The sequence below is a fragment of the Platichthys flesus genome, chromosome 7 (genome assembly GCF_949316205.1).
Source record: "Platichthys flesus chromosome 7, fPlaFle2.1, whole genome shotgun sequence".
Lineage (NCBI taxonomy): Eukaryota > Metazoa > Chordata > Actinopteri > Pleuronectiformes > Pleuronectidae > Platichthys > Platichthys flesus.
This window is the reverse complement of record NC_084951.1, coordinates 7,028,131-7,050,702: the sequence shown is the minus strand read 5'-3', so window position 1 is coordinate 7,050,702 and position 22,572 is coordinate 7,028,131. Positions and strand designations below refer to the sequence as shown.

Genomic DNA, 22,572 nt, shown 5'->3' with positions numbered 1-22,572 from the left:
GGCTTTTAACCGCCTGACACTGGCATCGCATTCTCTGTCTCCACGTCTCAATATGATGATATTCACTCAGTGGACCACAGCAACTGGGTTGCCCTAGTAAATGAGATTGGCTAGAAAGAGAGTCTCAGAACACTTCTGTGATCTATTAGTGTTATGTGTGTTTGTGTGAAACACTGCAGCAGACAGCCACAACCACACTGACCTGACCCTTCAGATATTGCGTTGTGATCGTCTCTTTGAACTGCAGGTGATCCTCTATAAGAAGCTAATCCTACAAATATACCAGACTAAAACCTAGATTAATCTCTGATAAGACTATAAAAACTAAAGTGTGGTTTGAAATTGATCAGTGAAACTGGTGTAGTGTCTGTTCTAAACCTGGCTGTTTGGACTGGGCTGTTTGTTTGGCCTGTGGTGCTTTCTGAAACTGTAAAGAGACCAATGATAAACTAGAGCATGTGTGAGTTATATACAAGTTAGCATTATTACCGTTTCACACATTGCATAATAAATTAAGCAATCCACACAATCTTCAGACCCAAGATAACATTGTTTCAAAATAAAAGTTCTGTAATCCTCCCGGTGTGAAGCATCGTTGCAACAAAACGAGCGTGTGCTTTTACTTTGTAGATAAGTTGCAAAAGAAGTTGTGATTCTCTGAAGGTTGTTGCCATGGCAGGGATCAGTGCCTGCTGCCACAGAACAGTGTATTTTAAGTCGGTCTGATACGGAAGATAAGGTAGATGACTATTTGTATATGGGAACACACTCTCTACTACAATGATATTAATCAGATTTCTAATACAAAAGGCTGTGGCTGAGGGCATAGATCGGTTGTCGGTTTTCTTGTCTAACCAGAAAGTCGGCAGTTGGATCCCGGTCTTCCTCATCTGCATGCCAAAGTGTCCTTGGTCAAGGTCAAGACACCTTGTTATTTACACACTTGTAGCTTTTTGAAGAGTAAACATAAAGAAAGCACACATTTTGATTACAGAACTTACTTTCTTCAATTTAGAGCAATATCAAACAGCGTGTTTGAGTTTATCGTCTGGTTTTATACAGACCTGACAAACATTATACAAACCTGTCAAACATTATTTTTGAGTTTAGCATCTGGTTTTATACAAACCTGGCAAACATTCGTTTTAAGGTGGCCTTCCAAAGACTTAGACAGGTTCTGATTCCTACAGCCTGAATTAGAATAATGGAGTTAATATTCGAATTTGATTCCTGACTCCTGGTGGCAGGGATGAGGAGCCCAGTAGTCCGTTGTGTGAGACTGTATTACAGTGACGATATTAATATCTGTGTGTCTCTGTGTCTGTTTGCAGCCTCCAGTGCGTGAAGGCCCAGTAACACGCAGTGCCAGCAGAGCGGCGTCCCTTCACTCTCTGTCCGATGCCTCCTCTGACTCATTCAACCACTCCCCCGGTAAGACACATCATTCTCCTCTTATGTGTGATTACCTTGCTGATTCAGGGTTAACTTAACCAAGGTCCCCTAGGAGATCTGTCGATTTTCAAAACACAAATATGGCAGTAACTCTACCATGGCGGTTTTTCTGTGTCTCATGCTGGGTTTTACTGTGCCATTGAAAAGCCATTCAACATCTAAATATGTTGGAACAACCTCTACTCATTTTCTCAGCAAGGTTACGCTGTGTTTCAAGCTCTATTCAATGACAAGATGAATGCACATTTATAAATTAACAGTAATGACCTTTTGTCCCTAAAAATTTCCCAGGAAGATTTTATTATCTACCTTTTCGCATTTGCTTGCACCAGAATGCCATAATGGAGATTAATCACTGCATTTCTAAAGCACTTTTCAGACATGACCTACAGGTAAAATCCGGATAATTGGCTTAGGGGTTTACCCGTAGTTTGCTTATCACACATGTACATCACAACAGGAGTTTCTTTGCACAGACACACACGTTCACAGTAGCATCAAATCCTCCACATTATTCAGGCCAGAGGTGGAGCAGCCTAGATCATCTGATCATGTTCTATTTCTATTTAATGTTGCTTATTGTGGCTATAGCCGTATATCCTTTTAGTTTTTATTCCTCCAGGACTAATATAGTAATCAGTTTGTCTGTAGGTCAAACTATAACTAGATTGCCTTAAGGATATTTTCTCAAATTTTTTACCAATATTGACTTGGACTCAAGGATGACTTCATTCAATTTTGGAGGTCAAAGGTCAAGGTCATGTCGGCCTCAAAAAATGTTTTTCCTGAAAGTGATATCTTTAGATCAGCTTGAGGGAATGTCATCAAATTTTGAAGAGGTATTCAATTTGACTAGAAGATGAGCTGATTAAATTGTTGGTGGTCAAAAGGTAAAAGGTCACATGGCCTTGCATTGTTTTGAACTCAAAGGGCTTGTTAACCAAGTAACATCGTTGGCCTCAGTGGCCATCTCACAGACATCATGGGACTCCCCATTAGTCAGTCGGAAGTGAGGGAATCTGAATTTATAATGTGTTCACAATGTTTCCTTTTAATCACTTCCTTACTCTCCCTATCCCCTCTCCTCGTCCCCTTCCTCTGCCTTTGTCTTGTCTCGTTATCTCCTGCTTCAAACAGAGTCCGTGGACACCAAGATGAACTTCAGCAACTTGTTAATGATGTACCAGGATGGCGCCAGCAGTCCAGACTCCAGCGAGGAGGATACTAAGCTCTCCATGCTCCCCCATCTGGCCGACCTGGTCTCCTACAGCATCCAGAAGGTCATTGGTTTTGCCAAGATGATTCCAGGCTTCAGGTACCAATTAAAACAGACTATAAATATATTATTGTTTATAGACAAAGGGATTCATATAATAAAATCCTAGCTGATCAATAATAAAATAACTGTAACCCTAATTCAACTAATTGTTTTAATGGCAAGTGAAAGGGAAATCTCTGATACTGATACACTGCCTATTTTATATTTCTTTGGTCATAATGTAGCCAAATAGAAGATTAAGCAGTACTACCCCCGCTGCTACCTTGTTTGAACCACTACTCTGAATAATTTGTTGACTGGTAAAATCCTGCTGCATCTAACCAGTAGCACGCACAGACACAAAGGCTGGCAGCCTGAACAAGCCCCCCCACCCACACGCGGAGCACACTGACTCACTGCCCACATGTGTGCAGCTTATTACCAGGGTAAGACGAGATGTTATTATCGCTCCCAAACAAACAAGCTCTTCCAAGAAAGCGGCTGGAACAGGCTGTAGCTTTCTAAACATGCTGAACGGAGAGATGTGAACGTACATAGGACCATGTAACAAAAGATTGGGGAGAACATGTCTGCCACACGGGTACACATGATGAATACACGAGTGAAAGAAATGGAAATGGATCAATAATTGTTGGTGTTCACGTGGCTTTGTATGAATATCCATGTACTATTCAACTGCTGACATTGCTGCTGTGCATCGTTGGTATACGGTATATATTTGAAGCCAAGTATCAGGTGTGTGTTATTGGGCCGTAGGTAGGGGTAGAAATATAAAGTACCTTGAGGGTACTCCAGATATATGAAGACAAGTAGCGGTTTTCAGCTAGGAACCAACCAAGGGTTTTAAGATTGTTTTCTTACCCTTGAGCAGTCGATGAACTCTGATTAGACCTCAGCCTTTCTCATTTCATAAACGTTAAGGGATATAAAATTCTAATCAATCTCAAATTGTTTGCATTTGATAGGCATTAGTATTGGAACATTATTTTGACACCTATATCTATCCACGCTTCACATACAGCAACACTACAGTAATTCAAAGTACAGCCTACTCAGGTTCATCTGCTTCAAATAAATCCAACAAAAGAAGCAGAAATTCTTTCAAGCACACTTCTATCAATCAAGGTGACGGTGTTCCCTGTATCAACCTCTGCATGAAGCACATTTAACAGTTAACACCACCACAAAATAATTCTGCTTTTACCGGTCATGGAGGTAGTGATGGTGTTTGGTCCTAAAGCTGTATGTGCACCTGTCAGCATGTGGAGACACATACCGCATAAATATAGTAAACATGTACGACCTCAGGCAGGGGTTTGCCAAAGCCTTGGGTTGAAGCGCTGTTACTATAGTATCTCATAAATTCTGAATGCATGCTGTCATTGTTAGTCTTCTACTTGCACACACATGTACAAGTGAAGGCGACCTTTTTTAGAGTTTAAGAATACTTATTTCAAAACAGTTAGGACATTTCATCCTGGACAATTTTTCATTTTCACAAATACTTTTAGCATCAACCCCTGTATTTATTTTATTGTTTTTATATTTTATTTGAAGTCAGAGTTGTTTAAGTTATATAGTTGTCAAATTATATTAATGTGAACTGAATCTCACTTTACTTCGCATAGATACAGCCGGTAGAGGGAGGGAAACGTTTTATTTTTATATAATACATTTCACAGCTTATGTTTTACAAAAGGTAAAGGTTAAACCAGATGTATTACTTGACTGTGGTTTAATACAAGTATTAGTACTTCTTCTTGAGTAAAGAATGTGTGTAATTTAGCCACCTCTGCTCATACTGTGTCTGTGTGTTTATTCCAGAGATCTGACAGCCGAGGACCAGATCGCTCTGTTGAAGTCAAGTGCCATTGAGATCATCATGCTGCGGTCTAACCAGTCGTTCAATCTGGAAGACATGTCCTGGAGCTGCGGAGGACCCGACTTCAAATACTGCGTCAATGATGTCACAAAGGGTTGGTTACATCTCAACGTAATAGTAGTGAAACGGGACTAGTTGCTTGGTTTCATGTGTTCTAACTGCACTTCATAAATCACATATAATGAACATCATGTTCTGACTGATAGATATGTGACAGAGACTCTTCCTTTTGAACACACATCTCTTCACACACACACACACACACACTGTTTTCCAAGTGTCCATGTTGGCTGCAACATCAACCAAGCGTTGATAAAATGTAAAGTGTTCATTGTTGCAGCTGATGACACAGCTGTGATCTCTTTTCCCCCCTCCCCCCTCTATATAACCGATTCTTGCAAGGATCCCCCCACGCTGCTTTTCTATGCACACTTGCACCAGTGTTAATTTAGTTGTCGAAAACGATGACGAAATATATTCGTTAACGACCCTTTTTCCATGACGAGGACGTAACGAAAACGGATCTTTGAAAATAAAAACTATGACTATTTATTTTTAACTTTCGTTGACGAGACGAAAATGTTGGTGGTTGACTAAGTCACAATAATTATTTTAACATCATCGTATCAGGCCGTCATAAAGTATCAGGAGCGGGCGAGTGAGTCTGTGTGTCTCTGTGTGTGTGTGTGTGTCTGTGCGCTCCCAGATAGCGCTCCGGTCCCAAGGCTCCACCCCCATGCCCGCTCACTCGCTCAGAGACACAAGATCACAGCTTGTTCATGTGAAGAAGCCTCTCAGTGACCGACTGCTTCTTAACTATGGAAACAGTGAAAACACAGAGTTTCTCTGGTCTCAGCTGATCAGAGATCAGCGCCTCAGCTTCTTGATCAGAGCAGAAGCTGCAGTTGGTTTCTACCGAGCTGCAGTTTCTGTGTTCGCCTCCAGTCTGACATGCCCTCACTTTTTGTTTTCACATTTAAAACTAAATATATATTTTTAAGCTATTAGGCTGCAGCAATATGTTTTTATAGAAAAGGAGTTTAATGTGGCTATTAAATGTGGCTAAAACTAGACTACAATGGAATTCGTTTTTCGTTGACTAAAACTAGACTAAAATGGAATTCGTTTTCGTAGACTAAAACTAGACTAAAACTAAGAAGGATAAAAATGTCTAAATGTGACTAAAACTAATATGCATTTTTGTCAAAAGACTAAGACTAAGACTAAATCAAAAATAGCTGCCAAAATTAACACTGACTTGCACATAAATGCGAGGTTTCGACTTCAGGTATTTTCATAGAAGCAATACAGCAGCCACAAAAACAAACACTCGGTGCTTGTTCACTCACACATGCAGGACAGGAAGTTATGTTCTCTGTCAGGGATGTATAAACGGAGCAAGAGAGAACAGTGATTCTCCTCTGAAGCCCCTGTGCTCTAAGTGTGTTTTCATTCATACGTCAGTAGGAAAGCACAATATGTTTCCCTGATGTAACGCACTCTCTCCGTGTTGTCCTCTCCAGCGGGCCACACTCTGGAGCTCTTAGAGCCGCTGGTGAAGTTCCAGGTCGGCTTGAAGAAACTCAACATGCACGAAGAGGAACACGTGCTGCTCATGGCCATCTGCCTGCTCTCCCCAGGTACTGCTTTTGTGTGTTTGTGTGTGTGTGTGTCCATTTACACATGAAAAGCTTTTCCTGAAAAGACAACATGTTAAGATTTACAGTAAAGAGATATATAACATGGCATCAGAAATGAAATTTGGATTAACCTTTAGTGACAATTGAATGAACGTAATTGCCTAATGAGGCCATCAAGCAGCAGTTATCTGAAAACATTTCACCGACTGTTTTCACCGTCTAACGCTAATGTGAGTCATTGAGTGAGAGCGTCCTTCTGCCTCAAGGCTTGTCGAACATTATTCCACTGCGGCTCAAGCACCAATCCTTTCTAAATTAATAAAATAGATAGTGATGAATACACAGCTTGCAGGCTCTTACAGTAATTTCATTATGTCAGTGTATATACAAATTCATTCTGGTCAACATCACTGAATTATCAAATACATTTGTTATATTCGTCTTTAGCCAAAGGGAAAGAAGAAATAACTCAATTAACTTTTACAACAGACATTAACAGACACTACGATGAAAGGTCCATATATATGAAGCAACCACAACAATTGTCAGCACAGTCTTCATTAGTCAGACTATTCATTTATATTTTGAAATACTTTTCAGACAGTTTGAATCCTCAAACAAATTTGTGTGAAATAAAACTGTGTAGAGAACATATGTTCTGCTGTTCTACACAGATGATAAACAACTCCGACATAGTGGTGCTATTGTTTTGTGTGTTAATTGTATATTGTGGTTCTGGAGCAGAAGTTATTTTATGTTCTGTCTCTCGTCACAAACATCTAGGCTGTAATCCAATTTTGATTAAATTTAGTAATGTGGTAGGGGATAGGGTCTGGTCCTTGGCTATTGATTTGTTTTCAAAGAAGTCAAGGTTCACAGTAAGGGATCAAGGTCTTAACCTATTGCAATTAGTAAAATAGTCAGAGGTTTCACAAGTGTATTTTCAGGAGGTAAAATTATTTCACCATTACTTTTATTACTGATCAAACAAAAACATGGCAGCAAATCCTGGCTACTACTATAACTATTCCCAATGATTTATCCAACCATTATATAGCTTGGTGGATTTCTTCAACCTACCAAAGCTTTTACAGCCTAGTCCACAGGGGACACCATGAATGACAAACCCAGTCTTAAACCTTACCAAATGCGATGCATATGCTCCGGGGCCAAGTATTAACCCAAATCTGATGTGCCATGTTGATTGGTGGAAGTGGGCGTGGCCTGTCACATCTTTGGTAAATCCATATGCCTTTGAGAAGCTCTGATTGAACTCAATGGTGACATCATGTCCTGTCTCCTGAACATAGACACAGAGTTTACGTCACGTGATCAAGTGGGGACAAATAATGGAACTTTGCGTTGGAATGCTACTCGCGCATTCATGATGAAATACATTTAGCCTGAAACCAGCTCATTGCTGCTCACTAATTTGATTTATGTTGAATTAGCGGCTCCCCTCGGTTGAGCACACAGGGGTTAGAAGCTGCATATTGATGCTTTCGGCCAAGTTTCTTTATAGCATCATTAACAATAACTACACCACACATATGCCCACACAATGAATGTGGGTTAGGTCTGGTCCTCTCATCTTACAGTGGCATTATCATTGCATTATTTTTCTGCCCTGCATTGCTTTTTTAATTACCAAGTTTTATTAATACCATAATTAATAACACTAATATTTGAATATTTAAATAATGTAGCACATATTGAATAGTTCAGACTGCATGCAGTGTCATTATAGCATCCCTCTGAGGTAATTTGTGGGTTTTCTAGTTACATATCAGCACACTACTTCCTTCATCTTTTAAGACCGACCCTATGCTGATGACAGACCCAACCAGCTCCACACTAAACAGAACGGATCCCATCTGATTCAACCACATTTATTTTGGTTTCTTCCAACTTAAGAATGTGCTGCCAACATTCATTGGACTTCTTGGAGTTCTATTCATCGAAATTCATTCTTGCAACTTTGTGCTGCTTTGTGAGTGATGGATTTCTCCTTGGAGAGTGTCTGTAGAGGTTGACTTCATGTAACGTCCTTCACTCTGTCTGAAAACCACAGATAAATCCTTATTACAAGTCATTTATTCAGTTCAATAGCTTAACTTGTGTGTGACCGACACTTTCGTTCTCTCTCTATCCATCAACCCCCCCCCCCCCACCACCACCCCCAACCTCAACCCCCTCTTCTCTTTGACCTTCTCTCCTGATGTACGTTCTCCTATTTTCCACCCTCTCCATTCTCCCATTGCAGATCGCCCAGGTGTCCAGGACCATGCCCGCGTCGAGCAGCTCCAAGACCGTCTGTCGGAGGCGCTGCAGGCCTACATCCGCATCAACCACTCGGGCGGACGCCTCCTCTACGCCAAGATGATCCAGAAACTGGCCGACCTGCGCAGCCTGAACGAGGAGCACTCCAAGCAGTACCGCTCGCTCTCCTTCCAGCCTGAGCACAGCATGCAGCTAACCCCGCTGGTGCTGGAGGTGTTCGGCAGTGAGGTGTCATAGCAGAGAAAGAGGCCCGCACCTACACCTGTACTCCCTCATAACACACAGGATGATTAACCAACCCTTTCCACCATTTCCCCCAAGAAAACCTGGCATTGATACATCTCTGGACATGTGGGAGAAAAGACGGATAATCAGACAGATGGTAACATTCACCTCTTCATCTTTGGCCCATTCTTCTCCTCTTCCTCCTGACCTCTAGGAGCGACACTCAAACGCCTGGACCTCTGGATTTTTAGATTTATGACACCTGATGAGGCTGTGGATCTCTCCAGACAGGCTTTGAAAACACAGTACAGCCTCACATTTCATCGCGTCATGTGGCTGTTGTGATATCTGGAACAGATTTGACATCCAGATCCTCTCAACATCCACAAACTCCAGATTTGCCTTCTCTCATCACCACCTTTCTCCGGACATCACTTCTAGATCTCCGCCACGTTTTTACAGTGGAGACAGCTTGATGGATGTGACTGTCACGTCCTTTTATTTTACCATCATCTTTATAACATCACTTCAGGTTCACATCAACAGCTCCATCAGCTACCCACGCTGGCACTTGTGCGGGACAGATACATTTCTAGCAGAGTGACTACACTTGTGTTACTTAGTTATAAACCATCATTGATCTACAGTTTGTTGACAGCCAATACATCCAAATATATTCAACATCAACATGATGAGCGATGGGCGATCTTAAAATAATGTAATTAGGGATGCACTGATCTGACTTTGCCACTCCTGGTACAGATATTGATACCCGGGCCTTGGTTAGTGGCTGATAACGAGTATCAATCAAATATCAGGGTTAAATTAATAAGTGATCAATCAAATTATTAGCTGAAGAAATTGTTAGTGTAGGAAGCATTAAATACCTCCAAACTGACCCTTTGATTTTGCCTCCCTCAATGCTATGTTCTACTGGCGTGCTGCTGATGCAAAACGAATTAAACAGAATATATTACTCCCATATATTGGCTCTATTGTCACCAATTCCCGATCTAGTTGGTCAATATCAGTGCATCCCTTGGCGTAATGGATATACTTTGTTCGCTGTTTGAAAATAACTTTGTGAGGATGAAAGTCCAGCAGGTGTCTTCTCCTGCCCGGCCCCGTGTCTGTGTGTAGGAGACATCTCAGGGGGTGGAAGGAAGTCTTAAGTCGGAGGGTTTGGGTGAGATTTCGAGGATTGAGTGAAGGAGATTGGAGAAATGGAGGATGGTGATGCGACAGTTGAAATTTCCTGCTCACCAGACTAAAGGGAAATTATCAAAAACAGAATGTATGTATAATGCTATATAAATATAAATGATCATATAAGCTTATATATATATATCTATATAAATATATATATAGATATATATATATATGAGAGCAAAACAAGTTTGCTTTCATGAAGCTAATTGTTCTGACTGTTGTATAATTAGAGGATTTGAAGGCCCCTCCTCAGTTGTGTGTCTGTGTTCTCTGTGGAAAGACAGATTTACACACACACACAAGAAAGCACTGAGAAGTGTGTGAGGAATCCTTCTATTTTTGTGATGCGTGTACAGTGTATGAGAATATTGATGGACCACGAGGGGGTGTGTACAGGCTCTGACTGGGGGTTCAGTGCAGGGAAGCACTTTTCTGTTGGATTTTGCTCGTTATTGGACCTGTGAAGTTGGTCGACCGACACAACGTCACGTTTCATGGATAGTGATTATCCCAAAAAATAAGAATCTAAATAAATCTTTGTCCGGCTGGTTAGATTGCTGCTACGACAGTTAGAGCTAGATAGTTACAACTATCGGCTGTTGCCTCAGGGAAAAGTTTGTCTGATGATATTGTGTATGTGGTGTTTAGGCGTGTGTGTGGCGTAAGCTTACAATCATGAGACGGAGATTGTTTTTGAAGCTCTAGGATTCACTGTGATTTCTAATCATACTAAAAAACAGCATAAGTAAGCTAAAAGTTAAACTTTTTAAAACGATTACCCTAAGATTTTCATTCACTAGCTTATGTTCATAAAAACTATAGCTCCTTATGAAATGATTTACATTATCATACAATGCATTATAGATCTTAAAAAGTACATATCCATTTAATGGCTACATTTAAATAATAGTCATCAGTGTTAAAACATTGCTTGATTAATATGAACCTCGTGTGTAGTTTGGTTCTTTTCTTTCTTCAGGGCTAATTCAATATTCTACAGATGGTAGCAATATAGAGTAGGAGAACAATGTTTAGTCAAGTGTTTTTGAATGAAAATCCTTCAGATGGCCATAATAGCAGGACAGAAATGTAAAGACATGAGAAAGATGCTTTTTGTATTCACTATAAAAACCAAGCCTCATACCGTTTTGTCACAACCTATCATTTCAACACCAGCCGCATAAGCAAGGGTTTTAGGATGTTACTTTTCAACATCACTACATATCATATCACCTTTTCTGTTGACACGGTGCATGCTCTCCCCTCATGCAGGCCTGGATCGCCCCCTTGTGGACAAACCTTGTAAATACCACTTGCTAAGTCTGTACATAGTTAGAGATTAATGTAGGCAAAAAACTAAGAGAATTCAATTGTTTGATGGAAAGATGCTCTGGAGATACAGCACTATATGCAATTAGGAGAAGGACTCTTAGGTTGTATTTAATTGGACCTGCAGAGGTGGCAATCCTGGTGACGTGGCTAAGTTGTTTCAAGGAGCACTGAAGAAAACAGGAATTAGGTTTGACCCTTTCACAGCAAAGTCACACATTCAAATAAGATCAATGTCCTTTCCAAAAAGATGCAGATTTTAGTCAAACTCTTTGGTTTGATGCTAAAATGAACATTAGTGCAATGCTCGGACTCAGAAACCTAAAGAGTTCTACCTGCAAAGGCCCCATGTGACCGAACATTCCCAGCGGTGGTTGTGTTGTCCATTCCAACTGGCTGAGTCTCATGCATGCTCCACACACACACAAACACACACAACATTAGTGTGTTCAATCATAACGCTCCGGAACCTGACAACTCAGTCCGTCACCACAGGAAGTGTGCCCTCTCTGCCCGTTCCAAGATTATGGATGTATGTTCTATTCTCTCTCTCTTCTAAAGTCAATCGATAAGCTTTTGACAATTATACAGTATATCCATAATGTTTTTATTTTGGTGAAAATCTCTTCTTTTTTTTCCTTCCTCTGTTTTCTTCTGTTCAAGATTGTCGATCAATGTGTTTCAGAGTTTGCTTTCTAGCTTGTGCTTGGCTCGCTGCACTGGGACGTCATTTAAATGAAGCAGGATTGAGCAAAGTGGACTCCTGGAGACTTTTCCAAGTGCAAATGAACAAGCTCCCCTTGTTCCCCTGATTTCAGCTGAGTGAAAACATAATAGCCATTTTCAAAGTAACGACGTGGCTTTAACTTCATGCACAGACAGGGAAGGGACACTGGCAAACGTTCTCTTTCCTTTTTCCTACTGGAATAACTTGTCAGTGCGGCCATGGTTCACCTGGATCCGTCACCTGAGGGGAAGGAACACGGCCGAGCTGAGTCTCTGTTAGCGGAAAAGCGGTCCCAAGCTCTGTATTTAAAATGAGTAAAGAAAAAAGCTACATCTGCTTTTCCAGAAACACGGTGTCAAACACAATCGAGTGATTGTGAACTAACACTGCCTCAACTGACTGACACAGGATCTAGCCAATGGACATTATCGCAGCAGCATGGGTGTGCCTCTTCATTCATCACCCAACCATCTAACCGCCTCTTCTTCTGCAATAGCCAATTACAGCAGGATTACTCTTCATAGCTTTAACTTGACAGCCATTCAGGCTCTGCTTTTTCTGGGAAACCGTGGCGCACCAAGGGCTGATGGGAGTTTGTCGAGAAAGCTGCTTTGGGAATCTGACGTTTTTTGGAGACATGCATGAAATGGCTGCTTCTGTCCCTCCCAGAAAAAAAATGCGAGTGGACATCCAGAAGAACTGTGTATTAAAAGTATTTTCGCCACATGCAGACGTAGTGACGCGGTGTACAGGCAGAGGGCGCAGCGACTGACGTCGCCTCCTAAAACCCCAAGTATGACATTACTTTTCTCACTACTTTGTGTGTTTCTCTCGCATTGCAGCTCTTGAAATTTTTACAAAATAGTTGTTGAATGACATAAAAAAAAAGTGGACTTTTTACATATAACATCAACACCTACATCATCTGTTTGAAAAAGGAATGCAGGAGGGGGTGATGGCGGGGAGAGTCTGCTCTGTTGCAAGGGTTCCGAGAGTGAAACCTCACGATCTAACTTTGCTATGCTGCTTGTGAACATGTTGCTGATTCTCCTCTGTGGGTCATTTCTTACATTTCTGTCATATTAAGCTTGTTCATGGAGAACGCTGCGCCTGCATGACATGTCTGGCTTTAGCGTTTGACACTAAATGTTAACACGAGGACAGTAGACGATGTGAGGTGATGTTAAAATGGACCTAAGCAATGTGGACGTCTCTCCTCCCCCACACCCTCTCTCACCCGTCCTCCCCTCAACCCAGGTCAGCAGCTCCACCTCAGTAGCCTTACTAACGGAAACCTCACTCAGCTGGAAACATTGAACAGATACCTCAGTGATTTACAGAATGACTTTTTACCATAGCTTTTAAGGGAACCAAACATAAACTCACACACACAAACACAGACACACTACAACTCTCTCCTCAGTCTTTGCGGTGTTGACGTCTCTCTCTCAAACACACATACAGTAAACAAGTTGCCAGTTGTTTTATGATGTAGAAGATTGTCCAGCAGAATCCTATAGCCAGTAGACCAGTCAGTTCATAAGTTGGATCCCAATGTTTCTAAATGTTAACGATCACTCTCCAGTTTATCTGCTTTACTCACGTGATCCTCGTCTCTGCCTCATTCTGTACTTTCAGTCTTTGTCGTCTCTACAAACGGGCGACGTGCCGCTAAGCTCTGCGTATAACCAAACATACTACCTCTCCCTCCTGCACATACATACAAGCATATGTTTTATTTTTTTGTCGAAGCGTGACTTTCTTTTTTTTATTCTTCTGAGGCATCCGTTTGAATTTTAACACTAATTTAGACAGTTATATTTGTGTATATGTACAGTTTATTCCTTTTATACATATTTTCTCTTTTCAAATGCTGGATCATTTTTACCTCGGATCTCACTACAAGCCTACAAATCTTAAAGTCAGTTCATCAGAGGCCTCTTGGGCATCACCATCCAACTGGAGTGGCATAAATACATTTGAGAGTCTCTGCATGGCTGTGTTCACATAGCAGCTAAAAGGGCCCAGATTCTTAATTCATGTGACACAATTCAACCTCAATAAAAACAAGGTGATGCATCCTTCAATAGAGAAGTTAACTAGTCATCAGTATATACTCCTATACTGTAATAGTATAATCCATCAATTTGTTTAATACACTTGAGTTTGTAGTGAGACAATGACGTGAAGAAGTCAGAGAGAAGAGCAGCTAAGGTTAAATATTTAATTACGGGTTGGGTTGAGGAAGTCTTTGCCAAATCAAGATCACGCTGGGACCGAGATGAAAGCTGTTATGTGAACGCAGCATGAAACCTCAGTGAATGTGACAACGTGTGTCCAGACCAACGATGCACTGAAAGACCTGTGGAGGAAACGGGAGGCAGGCGGTCCTGCCTCAGCCAAGCAGAGCCTTCAAAATACTTCTACTATACTAACATGTTATGTCGCAGTCAAATGCCACCTGATTGGCAGAGGACTCGTTTGTTGTTGGTCTGATGGGACTCCGCAGAGCCGCCTTTTTTTTATCTCTGGGTGTTTTTGTTAAGACCTAAAGCGATGTCTCACAGTTCGACACCCTCCATCAGGAGAGTCTGAAGGCTCAGCTTGATGGAAAATGTAGTCATCGATATGTACTGATTTAAACTAAATAAAGGGAGTGGTAGTTAAACTTTGATAATTGCTCTGTCCTAACATCTGAAAAGTAAAAAGTACCGAGCCTGATGTCCTTCAGTCAGTCTCGTCTCACAGGCTTCCTGTGCGTTTCTCTGTAGCTCTCTCCTTTTAAAGGTCCGAAAGGCTTTGTGACATTGGGATCCTGTTTTAGATGTTCTTGATACAAATAGTGTGTAATGTAGTGTTGTTCAGCTCAGCAACCAGATAACAGTCACACACCCACTCGCCCCCCCGTTTCTCAGCACTCTGCCTTCTTCTTAACCTCTCACTCGGCTTCCACATCACCAGGCCTTCAACACATATGCTGTGAATGACACACGGAGCCTTCAGCGATCACTCTTTTTATAATGATGAGATCACCTCTCAGCTCACAGCATGACGACGTCACGGCTCCTCTAAGGTTCATTTAACACGATCGGCTGCTGTTGACGGACAGATATGCAAATATCACAGAGTTCATTCAGTGCATAGAAATATTTCAAAATGTAATGATAAATGTTTTTTTGGAATCAAGGTAGTCATTGTCAAGATATGGCACGTCGTGAAAAAATATGTAATAATACGATGTGACACCCAATCTGCCAATATAGAAGAAAGATTATTTGTTGTTTAATGTTGATAATGAAATCAGCTGTATCTAGAAAAATGACAGACCGAATGAATAACAGAAAATTGACTCTTAGATGGTTTGACAGATTTTGGAGTGATAGTGGCCTTAGTTAAAGTGCCCATGTTATGTCTTTTCTTTGTTTTTTATAAAGTTAAAGACAACCCCTTGGTAGTTACTTTGCAACTACGTCACCATGTGACATGTACAACTTGTTTGCGATGGTGGTTCAAGTGTATCACCCGATCGCCACTGTTGCTGTAGCAACAGAGCTGATTAGGAAGCATCTGTGTAAGAGACGGAACATTAAGCAGTTGACCAATCACCAAAGAGTTGGTCCGCTGAGCTGTTTCAGACAGGGCTACAGCAGCCGAGGGTCTGGAACTATTGACGTGTATTTGGAATACTACAGCATTTATAGATGATCTAGGAGACCCCAAATACAAATGATTAACCTGAATCTGTAAATGACACAATGTGGGCACTTTAAGGGCTGTGGCTCCTGCTGATTGGTTGAACCGGACGAGAGCAGATGAGCAGATACTGTCGAGGATACGCCGTCATCTGTCGCTCTGGTTGCATTTCTCTGCTACCTCTTTAAATATGCGCTTGCTCACACACGCATGCACTTAAACAGCTGCACTCACACATGAACACACACTTCTGCTGACTGACTGAAAAGGTCGGACAGTGAACACAGCAAACACTCGCTGATCAACCCACACACGGCTCACACTTGTGTGCACTTCTTTCTCCCTCACCAGCAGTTATTGCCAATGATGCACTTGTGTATTTGTCTCTAAATGCTCTGCAAAGCGTGTGATGTCAAAAAATAATGATCTGTCGTCATCTTTTTTTTAACTCTGATCTCTATAGTAAGACCTGGACTAGCCAGGTGGTTAGAAATGAATTGAACATTAATTAGTTCAGTACATACAGAAAGTTTCATGTCTTAAAAAAAGAAAAAAAAGAAAAAACATAAATGCACATATTGCTCAGCTCAGTTGTACCTTGGTGTGCCTAGAACCCACAGCCTTATTTTGGGACAATATCAGGGGTTTTAAAGCAGAATACAGGACGATCCGCCCTCGTATTACTGGTGACATTTTCATTGAGTTTTAGTAGCTGTTTTTTCCTCTCTTCATATCCACACATTTGTTAATTTCTTAAATTGTTGTATCAGTTGTAGGAGTCGGCATTAGCGTGCTCGTGGGAGGGGTTGTCATTCTCTGCTGGTTGTTCTTTTATTTATTCCCATTGATTGTTTCCCTCTTTTTCCCCAGAAATATATAAACCCCATCTGGTTTCTAAAAATATACTCGTTTTGATTGCATCGTGCTGATGCAACAGTTTAAAATGAAAGATTTTGATTAATTATAGAACATCCAGCAGCAGACTGTGTCCTCCCACAGCACGGCTTACTCATCGTTAGGAGAACAAAATTAGAAATGCTTCAAATCCGAGTTTATCTCAGTAGAGTCCCAAGATAAGATACCTTTACCCTCACCCATGCACACCACATTGCAGTAAAACCCACCAGACCTCAGTGCTTCTAGCAGAAACTTGTCTTTTAAACATATACAGTTGCCATGGCATCGCTGTTGGTGGCATCATCAATAGCCCCATACCATAATAAATAGTGTTATACATACAGTACCTTAACAGATATCTCTCTTTGTGGTTCAAAATCACCGCCTGTTCTTTGTGTTGCTCTTTTTTTCTTTTTTTTGCTCTTCTCTTTGAAGCTGATCCATTGTACTTTGATTACATGCATTGTATGTAGTAAAATACTGATGATGTTTTGGGGAAATCACAAATAAAACAGCTGTACATAATGATGCAAAACGCCCCCGGCCTCCCTGCTTTGTTTGTGCTTCGTCTTGTTTTGTGACACCTGGATTGCAAAGTATAAGATTAGTAGCCTGGTTCACCCCAATGATGGAAGCTAGTTTCCCGTCTCAGTTGTACACGTGTCAACAGAGTGGATATGAAACAATTTAGCTGTGGTAACCCACTGGGTATGCTACAAAGCATGGGGACTATTTATTTGGTAATAAGTTCCCTTCAGACTAATCTCAAACCCATGTTGGGCTTTATGAACACATTATCTCAGGAACATTCTCTTCAAATTTGAACTGTTAAGATTTCGGTGGTCGTAGGGCAAAGGTCAAGTTCACAGTGACCTCATGTTCATTGTGATATTTCAGAAACACCCAAAGCAAATTTCATTACATGTAGCAAAAACATTCAGTAGAATTTAAAAAAAAAAAACTAAACTGATTTGATTTTGGATGACAATGGTCACGGTCACTGTGGCCTCACAAAACATGTTTTTCTCCACTTGAACAAAATATCCAAAGTCCACCTTCAGGGAATCAGGGAATTGAATGAATAACTGATTACGTCTCAGTGGTCAGGGTGACTGGTTTGTCCCCAGCACCAGGTGTCGGGTTCCTGATGCTTTACAACTGAAGCCCTTCTTATGAAATGTGTTTCCCTTTAATTGACCTTTAATCTTCATGGTCTCATTCAGTGAAAATGCAAAAATAAAAATGCAAAGGAGGTTTTTAGCTCATTTAATTATTTTGTTCTTTCAAACATTTGATCCAAAACAGCTAAATATCAAACCAGGAAAAAATGAATGTCAGAATGATCTGCCAAGGAATATGAAATTAAAAGCGCAAACGTCCTCTGTGAAAAGGCTTGAGTTTGGTCATTTAGATACACAGTGGTTGGAGTTGTCTGTGCCTTTAAACCATTCTGGAACATTTTGAGAGTTCCCCCAAAACATGTTAAAACCATGATGAAAATATGACATTTCTGTTTGTTTCATGTATTGACTTGATTTATTTATTATTTCATTTAAAGTAAAACTACTTATTCTTGATTCACTCCACACAGATCTGGTGCAGGTGTCCAGAACCACCCCCCTGTTCATTAACGCAAGACGGAAGCTTGTAATAAATATGTGAGATCAATGAGGGAGCAAACAGAATCACAGTAACAAAACAATATAAATGTGATTATCAGGATCGATGCTCTGCACTGATGTGAGGTTGATTCCTGAAGCACAAACAGCCCGACGCCCTCACAGGCGATTAGAGCTCATTAGGGACGTCACACGCAGTAACTTCATTAAGGTTTCAGGAAGTGAGCAAACCGATGGAGCGGCTGGAAAGTCTGATTCCAAACTGGGCATGTTGACACTGTAAATACTCAAAGCAGTAAAATCACAAGCAGGGTCGATACCTGAGGGAGTAGAAAAGGAGGCGACGTGGTACCTGACACTGAGTCTGCAGTTTGATCTCTGAGCAACATCTGTCCAGGTGAGTCTGGAGTCTGGTTCTTCATTTGAACCTTGGTTTAATCTGAGAAAAGTGTGATTTTGATTTGGTGCTTTATTGATCTAAGACAGGCAGACAGCTTGTTAAAAAGGCATGATGGAGACACAGTCTTTATTTCATTTTAATATAATTTTTCAGGTGGATTTATTTTAGATCACGAATCAACACAAAGTTGGAAGAACACTGTTTTCTAAAATACCTTGTTCGTGCTGTTGCTCTGCGATTTACCTTTAGTGAATTCAAGAGGATTTAATTAAACACGGAGAAATCCAGATTCCATTAAAAAATGCACTTTCTCTTCAGGAAATCCTCAGATCTGTACCACCTTCATGATGTCTTCCGTCAGTTTGACTCAGGTGTTCCTGCTGACGGCCATGCTCCATTTCACCGCGTCACTTCCTGTCAGGTAAAACATATCCTCAATCTCACACACACTGCTTAGAAGTCAAAAATATAGAAGAAATATAGATCTGGAAAAACTGCAAACTTCCGCCAAAGAAATCGGCTCATTATTCTTCAGTATATCAAAACACACTCTGCTCACACATTTTTTTATCAAATAGCAACATGTTATTGATGCAACTTGATGTAAATCGCTTTAGATTTGCTTCGGTGGATGAAATGTGCGAAACAAATAAACCTGCTGTTCATCTTCTTGTTGTGTGACGTCAGGGTTGAAGATGAAGTGGAGAGTTTCCTGACTGAGATCAGACACCTGAACGCACCGTGGTCTCTATCTGGGATGAATTCTGCAGACACTCTGCTCAAGGCTAGACTCACGTAAATTTATACACACACACACACACACACACACACACACACACACACACATGTACTGCTCAGTAGCAAACACCAGACGGACACATTAAGAGGCCAGCGGATCATGAATTAAACACAGCCGCATGTTCCCCTGCGTAGAAGGTGGAGACAGAGCGAAAAGTGAGACAGTGAGGCGGTGGACTAGTGGCAGAAACTTGGACTATGGGCAGAGAAGGTCTCTGGTTCGTCTCTGGTTGGACTCCACGGAGAAACAACAAAAAGAAGAACCTGGATTGATCTGTCCAAAAATCCAAGAGGATTCTCCCTACCCTGTCTAGTGCCCCTGAGCAAGGCACCTTACTCCCCAAACATCTGCTCCCCGGGCGCCGTACATGGTTGCTCATTGCTCTGTGTGTCCTGCACCAGATGGGTTAAAAGCAGAGATTACATTTCCCCACCTGCATGAGTGTGCCTGTGCATGTCTGTGCATGTGTTTGGGAAAAATAAATGTATCTTAATCTTAAAATGATGTAGTCCAACTTTCGAAATTATTATTAATAAATGTCAAATAGACTTACCGATTCTGTATATTTACAACTTTGGGAAAACTCAACTTTTCTGTCGGACCTACAACACACTCTGAATCATGCTGCTGAAAGCTATGAAGTTTCCATTGAGTGAAACATTGTGACAGACTCCATGTTTCTTCATGGCTTCCTCGCTCCACTGACACACATTGCATGCAGATTAAAACAGCGACTAGATCCTTTTCTCTCTTTTTTTTTTCACTTTCAAGAATCTGAACAAACAATGTGAATCTGTAAAGAAAACCTGACTGTTGTTTTGAGACAGCCATGCAAAGATGGTCAAATATCATTTAATTAATGGCCATTGATCCGTGTTGATGTGATTGTCAACTTCACTGTGTTTCAGGCATCTGCTGTCTGTAGGTCTGGACCGCAGGAGGCAGCTGGGAGACATCGAGTTCTCCAACAGATACGCAGAGTTTCTGCGATCTAAAGCCAAACACATCTCCATCTGCTCCTTCCTGCGCCGCGTGAAGAAGAGGTGTGAGACTCCAGACACCTGAGAAACAAAAATGTCTCCCTAAAGGGCTGTGCGATAAAACCATAACTTTATTTGTCACAATATAATTTCCATCAATAGCAACGTAACAAAAGTTCAATATATGTCGATGTATTGCGGATGTATTGTACAAGCACAGTGAGTGGGTCTAACACATAATTGGTTATAATGATTGACCTCACATTTGTAAAATGTTTTGCTGTTTATCACAGAAGAGAGTTCAATCAGGAAAGACTTGATTTCCAATTTACCAATATTTATTTTTACAACGCACAGAAGATTGTGTATGTTTTACAGTCTTTGACATTTTAGACCCCTGTGACAAGTCATAAGGATTAGAAGGGGGTGGAGCAGAGCATCGAACAGGAATACCCCCCCGGGGTCTAGACACTGGTGGTGGTTCATCAGTCAAACGTTTGTTCTGAAGGCACATCTTAGGCTCGTTGTCCTATTGGACTCGCTGAGTGTGACGTCCTCTGCCCTCAACCCTCACAAGGGTGAGGGAACACTACAAAAACAAATCTTGACAGGGAAAAATGCGAGGGATCCCTCGTCCAGGATGGATTGAAGTGCACTGGTTGCCACGAGTAATAAGTATATTGTCAGGCAGTCTTGTCGATTTTAAGTCTGCGATCAGCTGCCACCTTGATCGGGTTCCGCTATAATCCTCGATCCGTTGACATGATCCATGATCAGTTGAGCTCGGGATCCGGATGAGGTGATGAATATCCTCAGACTGGAGGAGAATGGGGTGGAGGAGGGGTTGCGCGAGTCGCTGAATGATGGCTGACTGAGGAAGAGAGGAGAAGGGATTTTTAAAGTTTGACAGCTGCTGAATGACTGGCTGACAGAGACCACGCCCGACCTGATTGGATGTTTAGGTACACCCACAATCATCTGATCACTGTGCAGGTTAGGTCCTCCATTGGGCACAACTGATATTAGGAACGCCCACGATCAGCTGATCACAGTGCAGGTTAAGTCTTCCTTACTGAACTTACGCTGAGATTCATTTTGAAACCAGAAGCCTCACTCTGGAGCTAAAATGGGTCTTTTAAATAATTTGATATTTATTACGACAGTCATCAATATTGACTGATTGATGACCATCCAGCCCTATGTCCTCAGCTCACTCTCAGTGTTTTGGTTCGACTTACTTATCTCTCTAAAGTATATTTTCATTTTGTCGAGCTGCAGACGATCCACAGAGGAGATGTTGACACAGATGTAGATATAATATCTGGGCTGATTTCAGCAACTGCAATTCACAAGCAGCATTGTGAGCATTGATGGAGTGACTACCTGCAGACATTAAATGGTTAACTTATCATGTTATTATATTTGTCATTTATCATTTGACAGTATTCGCCTGAAAATATAATGCACCAAAGCACAGTTGTGTAGTAAAGTTGCAAATAACAGATAAATCAAAGATCACTTTGCTATTCATTTCCATAGCCACTAGTCCAACTTCTTAACTTCTAATTGTTTATTTGTGAATCTATGAATGCAGGAAACATTTCTCACACATTTGTTTCTGTCCACAGCGGAGGAGACGTGGAGAGAGTGAACCTCCTGCTCCAACAGTTCATGTGTCCGTCCGTCTACAACAACTGGCCGACCGACCTGTAGAGAACACACAGCAGAGCCAGAGAGAGAGAGAGAGAGGATACATGTGGTGTGAGAGGGACGGACATGTTACTGATGTATGTTAAGCTGGAGACATGGAGGTCTTTGTAATTAAAGGAGGTTTTATGATTTAATGCGGGTGTTTGGAGTGTTTTATGTGAACGTTAACAAGGACTATTGGAATGACTTCCTGGTCCCTGTGAAGGACACTAAATAACAAACAGGCTATAGAAAAATATACTTTTATCAATTAGTGGATAAGTGCAACCTATGCAGGGTTTTACTTGTCGATAAAGGTGTATGTGTCAACATGAGACTCACACTCACATGACGAGAACACGGAGAAGAGATCACGTTTCTCCTGTGGCTTCCTATGCCCCCCCCCCCCCTTATTTTCTTTGTTTCCATTCATTTTTATTCAATTTCATTAAGTGTTATTTATCTTATTGTA

At 41.2% G+C, this 22,572-nt stretch overlaps 1 protein-coding gene across 3 annotated transcripts in view; it reads left to right on the top strand.

Annotated features, from left to right (window-relative positions):
• Positions 1-17,151, top strand: part of LOC133956223 (vitamin D3 receptor A) — a 73,493-nt gene extending 56,342 nt beyond the window's left edge. For all 3 annotated transcript variants that reach the window (XM_062391112.1, XM_062391111.1, XM_062391113.1), the window contains 5 exons: positions 1,332-1,431; positions 2,590-2,767; positions 4,556-4,707; positions 6,137-6,253; positions 8,517-17,151. In XM_062391112.1, the coding sequence (XP_062247096.1) occupies positions 1,332-1,431; positions 2,590-2,767; positions 4,556-4,707; positions 6,137-6,253; positions 8,517-8,770 (801 nt within the window). In that variant the 3' untranslated portion in view covers positions 8,771-17,151. The remainder of the gene's footprint in view (positions 1-1,331; positions 1,432-2,589; positions 2,768-4,555; positions 4,708-6,136; positions 6,254-8,516) is intronic.
• The last annotated feature ends 5,421 nt before the right edge of the window (positions 17,152-22,572 follow it).